The sequence below is a fragment of the Penicillium expansum genome (genome assembly GCF_000769745.1).
Source record: "Penicillium expansum strain MD-8 chromosome Unknown contig190, whole genome shotgun sequence".
Classification (NCBI taxonomy): domain Eukaryota; kingdom Fungi; phylum Ascomycota; class Eurotiomycetes; order Eurotiales; family Aspergillaceae; genus Penicillium; species Penicillium expansum.
The window spans coordinates 860,404-874,965 of record NW_015971406.1 but is presented as its reverse complement, the minus strand read 5'-3'; the positions used below and the strand labels follow the sequence as shown (position 1 = coordinate 874,965).

Here is a 14,562-nt window from a genome sequence, read left to right as displayed (position 1 = left end):
TGCAGTAAACACGTTTGATAGGATGAGTACCTCCTGGGTTACTCCGCTCTCTCTGCTAGGCCATGAAATTACCCGCTAGACTCGAAGAAACTTAGTCTCGGGAGGTGGTCAGAGTCAGTCCCGAAATAGTTACAGCCCTACAACTTAGGGGGCTGCAGTCAGTCTTCTATATATAATGATTATTGTGGAGTGTAAGTGTATACAGCAGCGATGGGTGCTTTTGTATGCCAAGTATAAACTGAGTACAATCATGTACTACCTATACTTTGAGAATATCCCTCAAGCTTCGGCATCCTTCTTCCTACTGTTGAGTCCTTTCATCGGCCATAGGTATAATATGACAGCGGGAAAAAGAGAAGGATGTAATTCTAATATTAAAATATGCTAATTTGAACATTAAAATTACATTATTATATAGCGTGGTGAAGCTCTATATATATTACACACAACAAAGCGCCACTCGTAAACAATATATAATTGATACCTGGTTCCACAAACAGAATTTATAACCATAGACGAGGAAACTGCAGAGACAACCCACTAGGTTATAGTAGGACAAGAAACTGTCCCTTATGCCTAGTTGTAAGTCTTTCATACTATTTGCCGAATTGACATGCTATCTACCCAGGGCCTCTTTTCTAGCATTGATCCCACAATTGTTCGAGGCCATTATATTTGGGCTTGATTGACAAATCGCAAAGAACAAAGAGACACATCCCTCTTCTCTCTTCATCAAGTACTGTTGCTCTATCTCGAAGATGTTTATATCCATACAGACGATGCTGTAGGAGGAAATAAGGTTGGTGGAGCCCCCATTAGTCCAACCCCCGCACTCTGTAGGGGGTATGAGGTCACGAGTCCTACGCCCCCCTCTTGCGTTGCATGATATCTTGTCTCTCCTGTCGTTTCTTTTTTTTCATCTTTCCCATTTCTCCTTGATCCAATTCATCCTCTTCTATCACATCAAACATTCACACTGAGACCAGTAAGCATCCATCCCGTGTTGGTATACTTCCATTCCTTGGCATCAAACCATGTACACTTACCATCTCAATTCCCAAATGGCCATCCTACTAACACGACAAACCAACTTCTAGTGACTCGCTCACACAAATCCAACGACCGTGAATACCAGACTGAAGGCGTGATGGGTACCCGTGACAATTTACCACGCTACTTTGCAAAGTCCGGCCCCACTGACGCTGATCCTCGCAAGACAAAGAAGGACGGGGGTGGCAAAGGCAATTGGTAATCAATGCACGTCAGAGCCATGTGTATTCATCTAGCTAATGCTTGGATTGCTATAGGGGCCGCTCGGGAGAGGAAATGCAGGACACCGACTACTCCTTCGCCAATGCTAGACGTCGGTCCAACAGTAGCACCCATGGTCTGGCTGACTTCAACACCAAGTTCGAGGCTTTTGAACCAGAGCCTGTGTTTGAAGAAGAGGCCCTTGGTGACGCCGACATGGCTGCAGTGAATGATAATATCGTGACCAAGGTCGAGAGTGCCAGTAGCAACGATAGCGAGGGTGATCATGATGGAAGGAAGTATTAGGGAGTCTCGGCTATCGCCGTGGCGACTTGAGCTTTCCAACCTATGGATGTTAAGTAGGTTGGAAAACATGAACAAGCGTAATCTCCAGGGGTCATGACTCGGTGACCAGAGGAACCAATATTTATTGTACGAGAGTCTGAGAAAACAACCCGAAATCAAACATACCATTCATATTTCACTGCATGAATGAGGGCCTGTGATCAAGTACAACGTAGCTCTGGGGTTTACTGGTGACCTGAACAATACGACATTGAAATATCTCTTGAGATTTCATACATACAACATATTATGACCCATTGGCCATTGGATAACCGAGTAAGAATATTGAAAACGCCACCATTTCATCCCCAACCCGCGTCAATTGTAGAGAAAATGCAATCGTTTGCTCCAGCAACTTCACCGTCAATCATAGGTGGTCTATTTGGGGGGCGATATGTGGACCTCAGCAGTTTCTCGGAGGTTTTGGAACCAGAAATCAAGTTTTCCGACCTCAATGCACTCGCGCAAAATATCATTTTCGGTCTGGAGATCGGACGCCACACGAGCCTTTTGCTCTGGGCGGAACCGTGACACAAGAATATCGGAATCGGAATCAGTCATCAGAGCTTCCGCGGGTGAGAGGGGTTTGTAAACAGAGTGCAGACCGGCATTTCGAGGTTCTAGACATAGTATGTTGGTTAGCTCGATAGTCCAAGTGTTTATGGTGGGAACAAACTCACCTTCCAAGCATGCAGTTAGTGATCGGTAGAGCGCCGTGTCGGCGATTGAGCTGTATTCACTGCCGTTGGGACCCTCAGCAGCTTTGCCTCGAGCTACCCAATCATCTTTGATCAAGCACCGTCGCCAGATCAACCTCTGCAAAGCCGCGAGGTAGGATGGGTCTCGCTGGCCGTAACGTCCATAATCAAGAACCTGCAAGGCGAGATGGAACTCGCTTCGAGAAAGCTCGCTCTCGCCATCATCGGCGAGCTGAGTAGGGCCCATCAACGTCAAGATATCAATCAGGCCATCGGCACCGACAACCTGCCTGTCGACCAAGGTAGAGAGAGCGTCGCTCAAGATTTCATGAAGTGATGGCCGATCTTCGAAGATGTGTTCTCCATATTGACTGAGAGCTAGTTCAAGTTCTGCTTTTCGGTCGATAGCACCCTGCAGGATATGCTCAAGGTGCATATAGAGAATGTCTTGGATCCCATCGACCTCAACGTAATCCTCAAGACGCTTCACATCCTCTTGCAAAGTAGAAGCCACAACGGGAGAATCCATTCGCTCCTGCGTCGCTAGTTTGCCTAGCTTGGCCAGCGAGATTTCTACACGGTGACTCCACAAGTCTTTTTCACTGCCAATCGCTAGACTCTCCAATGAGGCTGCGGCAGTGTCATAGTCGTCTTCACCGATGACATCGTTAATCCAGCTCAGGCGAGAATATGCCGGGTTACTTCGAAGGAATCGAGTGACAGCAGATTGGTATTTCCGCATCGTAAACAATGTTCCTGGATAACCCATCGCTATTTGCCGGGAGAAGTATGCATCCGCCCAAAGGTCACCAAACTTGTCGAAATACTTGGCGATCAATTGGTCGGCATCAATATCAGTTTGATTCGTGGAAACATCATTCTGGGATTCTGTGCGCGGATGTTGATTTGCCTTTTGGTCTTGAAGTTCGATGATCAACTCGACCAACGCTCCCATGTCCCGGAAGCTTTCTGCTAGCTCGATGGCGTCGGCAAGATGGTCGATACCGGCCAGCTTGAAGAGTTGCCATTTGCGGTCTTCGACATGGGCCTGCTCAATCGAGACACTCTCATCCATTAGTTTGGGATCTCCTTGCGCGGAAAGCCATCGAGTTCGTTCGAGGTGCATTTGACCGATCACGCGAAGGTGTCGATAGCTGTTTTTCGCAACTTGATTCAAAACATGCGTGTCAGGGGTATCTGCAGCCGATGCAGGTGTTTTCCATGATCGGCAACTATCCAGTTCCAAATCGAGCAAATGCCCAGCTTCAGAGTAACCAACACCTCTCGATGTCCAGAACTCGGGAAGATCTTCATATCCATCGGAAAGCACACCATCCTCCAGGAAGTCTCCAGTAAGACCATAAAGTGCAACATGCTCATCACGATATCGGAAAGCAGTTTCAGTGACCGCCAGGAACAGCTCACTGGCCGCCAGGATCTTCTCTGACAATGCGCGCGCAGGGTTGGAATTGTTGCCCCGACCGAGCTTGATTGCGTTCTTAATCCATGGGATAATATGCTCCATGCGGTAAGAGTCTCTCAGGAACCATTGACGCACCGGATCGGTCTCTCCGTGTTGGGGGTTGATTGGGGTCTTGAATTTATCGTGCATGGATCCAATGACATGACCGAGGAAAGTTTCCTCGTCTCCATTTTTTATCTTACTGGCCTCTTGGATCTTCCACATAGCTCTTTGAGCTGCAATTTTTTCCGCAGCCCAGAGCAACTCCCACTTTGCTGGTCGACTCAAAGGATTGCCTTGGCGTGATAGTAATGAGGCAAGATCATCCAGTGCCTTTGCTCTCAAACGAAGATTTTGCTCTAGTGAAATAGCAGTGGTAGGAATGAAGCGAGTCTCCGATTGGAGCAGCTCCCTGCAGATTTCCAAAGATGCTTGCTCCATTTCTGATGGAGGGAAGTTCAAGTCTCCTTCGCTGGATAAATCCAACGGATTCTTTGCCATCGTCCCAAAGAAAACCGCCTGTTCAAGCTTATGCTTTGCTGTGACCTGTGGCTCGTCGACATCTTGTTCTGTGCCAGGACGAGAGAGCACCGTCACACGAATTACACCGAAATTCCGAAGCATAAGCACACATGCTGCGCAAGGCGAATCGTTTGATTGGTCCTCTGAGATGGACCCCAGGATTTCGTGGTCTGTGCCAGAGCGCAAGTGAATAGTGTCTTGGAAAGGCAGAGGCAACTTGTTGGAATCAAGAAGCAGTTGTGAGGATGGACTCTCTTCGACACTTGTCAACGACAAGATAACAAGAGACTGGCCAATAAGGATGAAAGCCGTTTCTTCTGGCTTTGGCACAAATATCTTGGGTTTCGAAATTTCGAGCTGGGAGGCAGGAATGTGGCGAAGATCCACGGGATGCGTTGACATTACACGAGATTCATTTCCTGACAGGTGAACTTGAACCACGAATAGCGCCCTAGTTTCTAACCATTGTGGCGACCTAACAACGATAAAGAGGCGCCAGGACCCATCGGCAAGTTGAACAGCATCGTCGGAAGACTGCAGGGCAGAGAACGCAAAGTCCACGACTTTGAGCTCTGTATCATGTGTCGGTTGCGCATGGTATTCAGGGAGTGCCGCAAGAATTTCGTCCTTGAGATCGTATCGTTTTTTGAGGGTGTTCCCGTGGTTCCAATGCGTGTCCCATATTTCGACTAATCCAGTCGAAGTCGCAATAATGACATCTCGCTGGCCGCGTTGGTGAGAACCACCGGCCCGAACGGCAGTGACCTCTTTTCTCCATGACCCGCCTGCGAAGACGCTCTTGATGCCTCCGAAAATTCCACCGCCTCCAGTTCCTGCAGTGCTTCTGAGGAAATTCACGAGCACTGAAGGCTTTCCCTGGGGATCCCTCAGGGTGATGTGTGCTACTCGTCCGGACGAGAACGTAACAATGATACCCGAAGGTTCCCCATTGAGTATTTCCGTGGCATACTCACCGGAAAGCATGCCAGGGGTGGACCCTTGGATGCCATTCTGCTTTTGTCGGGATAAACCCAGCGACGCGGCACTGGACACAGTTTCCCAGTAAATGACCTTTCCTGTGGAAGGGATGATCACTAAGAGACCCGGGTGGTCTCCTGTAGCTGTGGATAGTAGAACTCCGAGTGGGACGGCGCCTTTAGGATCTCTGCAAGACTCCGGAATCGATACCGTGAACGTCTCCGACGGAGACGGGGACGAAGCGGGCGTGGAATAGGGCCACACGATGGCATGCGAGCGGGTCAAAGCTAATGCGTGATCATGGCCAGCTCCGAAAAAGCACTTGAGGGGTTCTGCATTCAGAGGGTGAGTGTCAACGAACCGCAACCCAAGGCGAGGAAAAGCTATAGAATTTGAGTTACCTGATTGTAAGCCACGAATTTGATCTGGCAAAGTTGGCAGTTGATCAACAGTGTAAAAATCGGTGCTTGACTTTGAATCCAGCAAGTTAGCACTTCGGACTTGAGGATCTGAAGGAACGCGCAAAGATATGAAAGTAACCCACCAAAACAATTGTTCCCTCGTTATTGACCCCAGATCCATCGCCTTGTTTCACAACACGGTTTGATAGATGCAAGTCGTTCATCTGATCCGTAGGGGTAATGTCGGCGTTTGGCGCAGTGGGTGTTGCTAATTTTGCGAGCTCACGCCCCAGGTTGGTATCGGAAGGGGACTCATCTGCGCGTCGCAGGACGGAGCGCTGTCTCTTGGCCTTTGGTGGTTTGACAGAGTCATCTGAGCTTGTTCGCTGGCGTCGACGAGTATTGCGACCACCGGCTTTAGGGACGAACATTTTCAATATGTACGCAACCTGTAGTCGCGAACACGCTAGCCGACGAAAGCTTCGAAGATTGTTGACCCTTGGGGGTCCGATTCACTCTTCAAAGTTGATGTAAGATCGGAGAGGAGAGAAAGAGAAAGGCACAGGGAGAAGAAAGCTCTCCCAAGAAGATGGGTTTGAATTGGAGCACAGTGATAGCAGCGATAGGGTTGGTCAATAACAATTGAGGATGTTTGTCCGAAGGCGGTGAGACAATTACCACATTGTACAGGTCAGTACATAAATGCGTAAGTTACATGTACTACTACATACAGCATATTATTATGTATTTGTGTGCATTGCAGAGAATACTCGCAGTCAAAATCTACTCTAAACTTATATCTCATCTGCAAATAGCAATTTAAACTGACTCTACAATAGCGTTTTACATGACTTGAGCCTATTCTGCTTACTGAAATGTGGGGCTCTGCATACTTGGGTAAAAGTCGGTATAGAGCCAATACCAACAGCATACACACCCTATCTCAATTAGGTATTTAGCTATATCGTATGAGGTTGAAGTACGTGTATAGATAGGAATGTGTGTATTTTCAACTGAAAAAAGACTCAGTATAGCTTATAAGAACCGTGTAAGCTCCATTGAGATCTAGCTACATATGTATACATAACAGTTTACGGTTGTACGGGGAAATCTTTTCATAGCCGATTACCCCGAAAAAAGGAGCTCACGTGAATCCCACATCTAACCCCACACGGAGGTCACTACTCCCTTAATAAACACCAGCATGGACTGAAGAACAATACTCCTTCGCTCCATGGGATAGCGAATCTCACCCTCGCGACTACGAAATAGCCACCATGCTCATTTGTTTTGTTGATACGGTCAAGATCAAGGCCCCACAGGGTTGCTTAGGGCTGCAACTATAGAGAAGATGCTCTCACGCTTGTCGCATCCCAGAGGTCACCTCCGACTAAGATCCATTGTGCATGTCACATCACAAGTTTTGTCTACACCTTCGAGACCGACGAACCTTAATGTCCTGCCCTTCAAACGAGACCTACACACAGCCCTCTTTTTCCCAGGTTTGTATCCCCGATCCCCCCTTTACCTTTGAATCTTAAAATGGCCGCTAATACACACCACAGGGCATGGAGTCCAAAGGGTTGGCATGGCCAACACCTGGATAGAAAGCTTTCCTCATACCGCGGCTAAGGTTTTGGACGAGATGGATTGCACCCTCGGGTTCAAACTGTCCAGCATTATATCCGACGGCCCCAACTCCAAGCTCAACAAAACGGAAAATGCACAGCCTGCTGTCATGGCAATCTCAGTCCTGATACTTCGTATCCTGGAGCAGGAGTTCGGATTCGATACTAAATCCCGGGTCGATGTTACGCTTGGACATAGCCTCGGGGAATTCTCCGCATTGGTTGCCGGAGGCTATCTTGAATTCAGGGACGCTTTAAAATTAGTTCGTGGTCGGGCTGAAATGATGGCCCAGTGTACGCGCCAGTTGACCGAGCGATCAGGTGAAACATATGGCATGGTTGCACTTCTCTGTGAACCCGAGCACCTGGAAGGCTTGCTTCGAACGGTTCAGGAATTCATTGGCCTCGAGTCACCGGGTATTGAAATCGACAGGGATAACCGTGTACCATCGATTCAGCAAGTGGTGGTCGCAAATATCAACTCGAAAAATCAAATCGTGCTAAGCGGTAGTCTTGACCGAATCAAAATCCTTCTGGTCCAGATGCGTCAATTTGGAGGTCACGACCCACGGGCTGTCAGGCTGAAAAGTGACAGCCCATTTCATAGCCCTGCTATGGCGCTAGCTGCGGATTATGTGAGAGATTCAGTCGAGAGAATCAACATCACCTTCCCGGCGTCAATTCCATGCATATCGAATGTTTCTGCCTTGCCCTTCCGGTCTAAGGAAGACATCAAGGATCTCCTTTCAAGACAGTGCACTGATACAGTGAGATGGTGGGATAGCATTCGCTATCTTGATCAGGAACGAGGGGTGAGACGGTGGATCGGAATTGGACCAGGAAAGGTCGGTAGGAATTTGGTCGGCAAAGAGGTTGGGAGAGTTGACACGAAAGGTGGTGGAGTGTGGGCTGTTTGCGACCCTCGTGAAATGTCAGAAATTATGGTTGCCCTGGAGCAGACTGAAGTCGAAACTGAAGACTACCGGCCCGAATTATCATGGTGACAAAATGATCATCTTTTTACTGTTTGTTCTATTATATTCAGAATCCTCGTGACTTATACACCATCAGAAGTGGAAATTCAAAGTAGCTTAATTACTACAGAAATAATATGGTATTGTTCGAACAGTTTGTGGTGAGATTATTGCTGTCTAATACGAATGTAAGTTGGGGGAAACTGGTTGGCCTATGTTTTATCTGCATCAAAGTGGTACTCTCCCTAGAGAGAAGTACCTGGAGCCCACAAATCCCCAATGCGTTTAACATCCGCGACGAACTTTTTGTTAGAGATTGGCTGGCAAGCGGACAAAGAAGAAGCTGTGTTCCCAGGAATCGGTATGTGGTCGTCGGGGGAATAGAAGGGATTCTGCAAAAGTTGGATATATGCACTCTGCAATGCGCGGAATGCCTATATGGAATAGTTAGGGGTTGAGACCTTTCGGCAGATAAGCATTTGCTAGGCATCGAGGGAGAACACACCGGCTTCACATCAGAATCTCTCAAGCCATTAATCGCAGCGCCTGCTTGCTTTCCAGAGCTAGCCTCTTCCTGACCGAATAAATCCACAATGATCAATAGTTTTACTCCCGTGGTCGTCAACCATCCGTAGGCCGCAAGTCGTTCGTCAATTGCATGTAATAGACCTAGATCCTGATCAATGGATGTTTGTTTGCACCGGATGTCGAAAATGTCGAGGCAGGAATTCAGTAAGAAGGAGAATTCGATAGTGGAATCCGAATATGGGGGAAACAGGGAAATGTGAAGAGGGTTATCCTGCAATCGAGTTAATATGGACAATCGCAGAGGGACAAGTGGGCAGAGTGATATACATACTGCCTTCCCAATCACACCAATGCAGGCAATTTTGGGACCAGCCATTTCTGAGAAGGCTCTTGAAGTGGCAATGTATCCGGACTGGGCGCAATCACTTGAGCTCTTGGAGTTTAGGGACTGATTCCCTTGTCTCGACTCCGTGATCAGTGAGAGTTTTAGTTTGGGTAGGTATTATATCTCCAAATAATGTCCACAATGCTTTGGAATTGACTAGCCCTTCAAGCGACGGGTACTTTGCAATCAAAGTGTAGATAGTAGTTGAGTGGTTGTCTCCAATCCCCCGCGGCATAACTCGAGTAGCTAACTATGGAGAAGCCGTGTTCAGGCATCAAGGCAGAAAAAGGAGCTAAGAGCCAATGACCACACAGACAATTCCATTTACGAGCAGCTCACCGCTTTTACCATACCAGGTTCCGTTATTGAAAAATACAGCATCTGAGCCAATGAGGTGTGAGGTAATAGCTTACATCATCTCCATAAAACCGTCGGTATACATCATCTTCTTCCACTCTGGAATCGGAACCTTTTTGGGGTTCTCCTTGTCTTGCAGTTACCCGGAGCCCGCCACCTCTCCCCTCTTGTAATTCTATATTACCTGTCGTCACTGGCCAAGGCTGCAATTACCTTGTTCCTTAACCTCCGGGATCACGACCTTCTATTCTAGTTGTTTCTCTCCACCGAAGAGACTTTTCTCAAGATGCTTCCGATGGCGAGGCCCGCCATCTCTGGCGCTCTGTGCGGTAGGGATCTTCTTCACCTCATCGACATGTCAATTCCCTAACGTAAATCAGCTGCGCGACCCCGTTTCGTTGCCTCCCTCCCGCGTGCTCAACCCTTCGCGGCCCTCTCGACTTCGTCAATCAAATCAGCGACAGCGCTCGAGCGTCAACCATCAGCAGCCGCCCAGCAATTGACCGCGTCAGGCAAGGCCCGCCGAGAGGTGCCTTTGCCTAGTCAGGAGAAGAAGGAGGGTGCTATGCAATATGCCTTGTTCGTTTGCCCTCTACGACTTTCATCTTGTATGCGCCTTGGCCTCCCGCTGACCCTACATTACACAGGACCACTCTCGATCAGATTGCCAATTGGGCTCGTCAAAGCTCTTTGTGGCCCATGACCTTCGGTCTTGCATGCTGCGCCGTCGAGATGATGCACCTTTCTACCCCCCGTTACGATCAGGATCGTCTTGGAATCATTTTCCGTGCTTCTCCGCGTCAATCCGATGTTATGATTGTGGCCGGTACATTGACGAACAAGATGGCCCCTGCCCTCCGCCAGGTTTATGATCAAATGCCCGACCCCCGGTGGGTTATCAGCATGGGCAGTTGTGCCAACGGTGGTGGCTACTACCACTACAGTTACTCGGTCGTGCGTGGCTGTGACCGGGTTGTGCCGGTCGATATCTACGTTCCTGGATGTAAGACTTTCCTCTTCCCTCGTGCTTGTGCTGTTGCAATTGACTAATCAAAACCAAGGCCCACCCACTTCCGAGGCACTGATGTACGGTATCTTCCAGCTGCAGAAGAAGATGAGACACACTAGAATCACACGCATGTGGTACCGCCGTTAATCTCTAAAACCAATGATATGGTGGACTGTCTTTTGCCTCTTCGGTCATAGTGCATGGTAAACTTAAGTGACTCAACCTGACCGCCGTGGAGTTTTTATGTGTCTTTTTACTTTGTATATCAATATCAATCTTCAGGGTCTGATATTTTGTTTTTACTCTCACTTTGATTTGTCTGTTCCCCCTTTTTTTTGGCCTGTCAGAATATCCATTCAAAAGAATTCAATAAATGTCTCATATACTGGCTTCAATAAATCTTCATAGGGCGCCCTATGTATCGGATTTTAGGCGGTTTCGATTTCCCGATCGAGATGCCGCCGCTTTATGCGCTCAAGGTCCTGTTCACTTAGCACTGAGATACAACATATATTGCACACCATCTTTGGACAGAGTGATGACTTTGAAAGTTCGCTCAGAGTGTGCTCATTAATGCTCAAATAGTGTGGATTAACTGGATCTCGGGTGGAAGTGCGAACAACGCCGAGATTAGTATGCTTCCCATGATATTGACCTGTGATGAGAAAGAATGAGAACCATGTAGGAGAAGAAAAATCCTCTTCTGCCTACAACCGGAATTTATATAGCCGTTCGGTCATCCCTGGTTCTCCATGGAAAAGTTCCTATTTAGGGTTATGGTCGGTTTACCGCTTTGTATACATACATTTATCTGCCTACATCTGAAGAGGACATCCAAAAGCACGGCGGTATGTTCTTAAATATAAATTCCCTAATGTCACCCTGGGCCAAATCGATCAAATTATTCAAGTCGTACATTTTCAAGGATAGAGGCCGCATGTATTCTTGTTGTGGAGTCAATCCGGTATTAGACGGGCTCGTAGCAATAAACATGAATTGAGCATAAGACTAATATGAGCCAAATATAAGAAATATGTCGACCTTTATAGGCCACATAAGATGTTAGAAATATATGTACATAATGTTCACAGGATACAAGTTCTAGAAGTTAAGCCCATCAAATCGCGGAACTGATATACTTAAGGGAATTAACAGCAGATTTACGCAAGGAAAATAAACCAATGTTTCCATCTTCATCCTTCCAGTTCCTGAAACAGGCTTCACGAGGTCTCAATAAGGCATGGGCTATACTGAGGATCAACTGATAACCAGATGGAGCGTGAACACGATACGGCCGTCTTTCACAATTGCCACAAGTTTGTCCTAGATCCTGTCCAAAATTGCAATATCATCCAGTGGATTGACCTTCAGAATGAGGATATCGGCAATATTCCCGGTCTTGATGCAACCCAGTTCTCCTTCCTTCCCCAAATACCGTGCAGCATTGATTATAGCAGATTGAAGAATCTCTTTCAGCGTCAAAGCAGCTGATCGGGTCGAAAATTCCTAATTCTAGAGAGGATATAGTCCACCTAGAAAGTCCGACCCAAAGCAGATGATTGCTCCAGCCTTTTGTAGGATTTTCAATGCACCCAGCCCACTTGCTAGGACCTCGAGGTTCTTTTTCTGACCAAATTCGTCGAGGAATTGGTCAAATTGGGCCTGTGTTATCCCTTGGTAGGTGGCCAGTATTGGAGTAAAAGTTACGCCTTTCTCTTTGCCGTAAGTAGCAGTTTCCTCAATGAAATTCCCATGCTCTATTCCCTGGATATCATTGTAAACTGCGTGGCGAATAGCATCCACGGTGTATGCGTGTGCCGTCACATCAGTCTTGGATGGTTTCGCAATTGTGGTGATGGCACGAATCTCCTCTGCTGTGAATTGAAGCATGTCTAAAGCGTCTGATGGAGTGGCAACACCACCTCCACACATGATTTTGATAGAGTCCGCTCCTTGTCGTAGCTCATCCCGAGTTGCTTCAAGGCATTCTGGGACACCATTACACACACGTGCGAGAGATGGCACTGTCCCTTTTGTCCCGTTTCCCCTGTAAAAGCTCCTCTTGGATCCAAAACCGATATGATCCCGGATTAGATCCGGAGGTAACGCAGGGAGCGCACTGGGCAGCGGGAGAGATCGCTATCTTAGATGCAAACTAACCTTGGAAACCCTGCAATATAAAGTTCCGCTTGGACTTGATATTATCTGGGGTCAAACTAATCAATAGGCAGGTACAGCTGTTAGTTCTTTATAATATGGTACCGCTTTACCTTGGTGCAATGTCTTACTCCCTTCATCTTATTAGAGGTATTATTCACTACTAACGCCTGTCAAGCACCAGTCATTTCAATCAATCATGATATCTTATCTCAAAGATGATAAAGAGGATTAACTTCATAAGATCAGTATTCCCCCAGGAGTTATTAACGTCCATTTCTCGAAGGAGGAGGAGGAGGAGGAGGAGGAAAGAAAGGTAACCAGGAAGATTGACTTTGTGATTCGTCCAATGGTACGGACCTTAAGGGATATTTATTAGTCCTCCTTCAATTAACTTTATAAAAACAGCTTTGTATAGTCTTCTTTTTTCAATGTAGGCCAACCCCAGAAATTGAGTACGAAAACATTTGCTGACCTTAGAAGACCTGGACAAATAGAGCCTGAGCTATGCATCTGTGTTTGGTCTAATCGACGACCTTTCCTTGAAGGGGCCAGAGTACTCCTGGTGCTCATCTCTCTTTTATCTCAGTATGCACAAATGTTTCATTTAGGGCGTGTATTCTGCATATCAGCTAACATGACCCAAGGTCAATTAGTTGCAAAATACCCAGTGATTGCCTTATGAGCCGACTCCCATTAGCGAAATTTGTAGGCAGCACGATGTGAGTCTATAACCAACCCTCCACTGCAGGCTTTTCTGATATCATTCCAACACAATATACCACGGGGTGGTGTATGTATATGCCTTGCAGCGCCCACAACCTTCGCTAGATTTGGTGCTGTGCGGTTCCTTCTTGGTCTCATGGAAGGAGCTGTGTCGCCTGCAGACAATTACTAGTATGCGGTATCGAAAGCACGAACACTCCACCAGAGTTGGGCCTCGAGGGCATCAGAAAGTAATTTTTTAAGAGCTAAAAAGTTTATAGAATCCGGATTACCATGAATGGGTTGGCCCCGGTTCTCGGTGATTTTCTCATGTATGGCATTGGTAAGATGGCCAGGTCTCACATTGCTCCCTGGAGAAGCTTGTTTCTGTTCTGCAGGGCGCTGACAGCAGCATTCGGCTTTAAATTTTATTTAATTATGCCCTCGGGGCCTAAAGAAGCAGGGTTCCTAACGGAAAGAGAGCGCGGAATTTTGTTGGCCAGAATAGCCTAGGACAACGAGGGGGGAGATAAATTGAACTTCTCCATTATCCAGATGGAAACTCTAGTAGATGTGCGGTCATCTTTTTTCTTCGCTTTCAGTATTCTTGCAACTTTGCAATCGCCAGTCCTTACAGCCTATCTCCTCGATCTGTCCGCACCTTCAGTGAACAAACATTGCTAACTAGTCCAAATTCACCTCACTTATTATCAAAAACCTCAACTACAATAAGTTCTAGTCTATGTTGTTCACCTCCCCATCTGGAGCAGTGCAGATTATGACGATTTGGGTGGGAGGGATTGCATGCATTGCTCTTCCCAATAAGCGATGTCTGATTATAATCTTCCTCGCCATCCCTCCTCTCTTTGGTAACGTGCTGCTGCTAAAACTTCCCCTGACAAGTGGACAGGGTCTTATTGTTTCCTCGTGGCTTGCAAGTCCAAGTCATCAACTAGAACAAGATGCATAAAGCTGGTTTTGAGTGATAGACATCGTGTATATCGGATGTCATGGCTCTCTTGTTGAGTCTGAGTGCGTCAAACTTGAAAGGAAATACAAAGAGAGCTATGGTTAACACATTTTATTTAATCAGATACTGTGTTGGTTGCATTGCGGGACCACAACTATGGAAAACCAAGAATGCCCCAAGGCTTTTCGAAAG

General features: G+C 47.1%; 6 protein-coding genes across 6 annotated transcripts; 3 read left to right on the top strand and 3 right to left on the bottom strand.

Annotated features, from left to right (window-relative positions):
- Positions 1-1,147: 1,147 nt before the first annotated feature.
- PEX2_059600 (uncharacterized protein) lies at positions 1,148-1,557 on the top strand (the record flags this gene model as incomplete). The annotated part of the gene is made up of 2 exons (XM_016743233.1): positions 1,148-1,248; positions 1,308-1,557. The coding sequence occupies 2 exons, from the start codon at positions 1,148-1,150 to the stop codon at positions 1,555-1,557; spliced, it is 351 nt and encodes a 116-aa protein (XP_016595955.1).
- A 417-nt stretch (positions 1,558-1,974) lies between these two features.
- On the bottom strand, positions 1,975-6,088 carry PEX2_059590 (putative nuclear pore complex subunit Nup133; the record flags this gene model as incomplete). Its single annotated transcript, XM_016743232.1, has 3 exons — positions 1,975-2,216; positions 2,277-5,727; positions 5,801-6,088. The coding sequence occupies 3 exons, from the start codon at positions 6,086-6,088 to the stop codon at positions 1,975-1,977; spliced, it is 3,981 nt and encodes a 1,326-aa protein (XP_016595954.1).
- Positions 6,089-7,008: 920 nt separating this feature from the next.
- PEX2_059580 (ACP S-malonyltransferase) lies at positions 7,009-8,289 on the top strand (the record flags this gene model as incomplete). Its single annotated transcript, XM_016743231.1, has 2 exons — positions 7,009-7,159; positions 7,223-8,289. The coding sequence occupies 2 exons, from the start codon at positions 7,009-7,011 to the stop codon at positions 8,287-8,289; spliced, it is 1,218 nt and encodes a 405-aa protein (XP_016595953.1).
- Positions 8,290-8,504: 215 nt separating this feature from the next.
- PEX2_059570 (uncharacterized protein) lies at positions 8,505-9,163 on the bottom strand (the record flags this gene model as incomplete). Its single annotated transcript, XM_016743230.1, has 3 exons — positions 8,505-8,693; positions 8,765-9,058; positions 9,119-9,163. 3 exons carry the CDS (start codon positions 9,161-9,163, stop codon positions 8,505-8,507), a joined length of 528 nt encoding a protein of 175 aa, XP_016595952.1.
- Positions 9,164-9,815: 652 nt separating this feature from the next.
- On the top strand, positions 9,816-10,685 carry PEX2_059560 (NuoB/complex I 20 kDa subunit family protein; the record flags this gene model as incomplete). Its single annotated transcript, XM_016743229.1, has 4 exons — positions 9,816-9,858; positions 9,910-10,108; positions 10,177-10,532; positions 10,591-10,685. The coding sequence occupies 4 exons, from the start codon at positions 9,816-9,818 to the stop codon at positions 10,683-10,685; spliced, it is 693 nt and encodes a 230-aa protein (XP_016595951.1).
- A 1,365-nt stretch (positions 10,686-12,050) lies between these two features.
- On the bottom strand, positions 12,051-12,470 carry PEX2_059550 (uncharacterized protein; the record flags this gene model as incomplete). Its single annotated transcript, XM_016743228.1, has 1 exon — positions 12,051-12,470. The coding sequence occupies one exon, from the start codon at positions 12,468-12,470 to the stop codon at positions 12,051-12,053; it is 420 nt and encodes a 139-aa protein (XP_016595950.1).
- Positions 12,471-14,562: the final 2,092 nt, after the last annotated feature.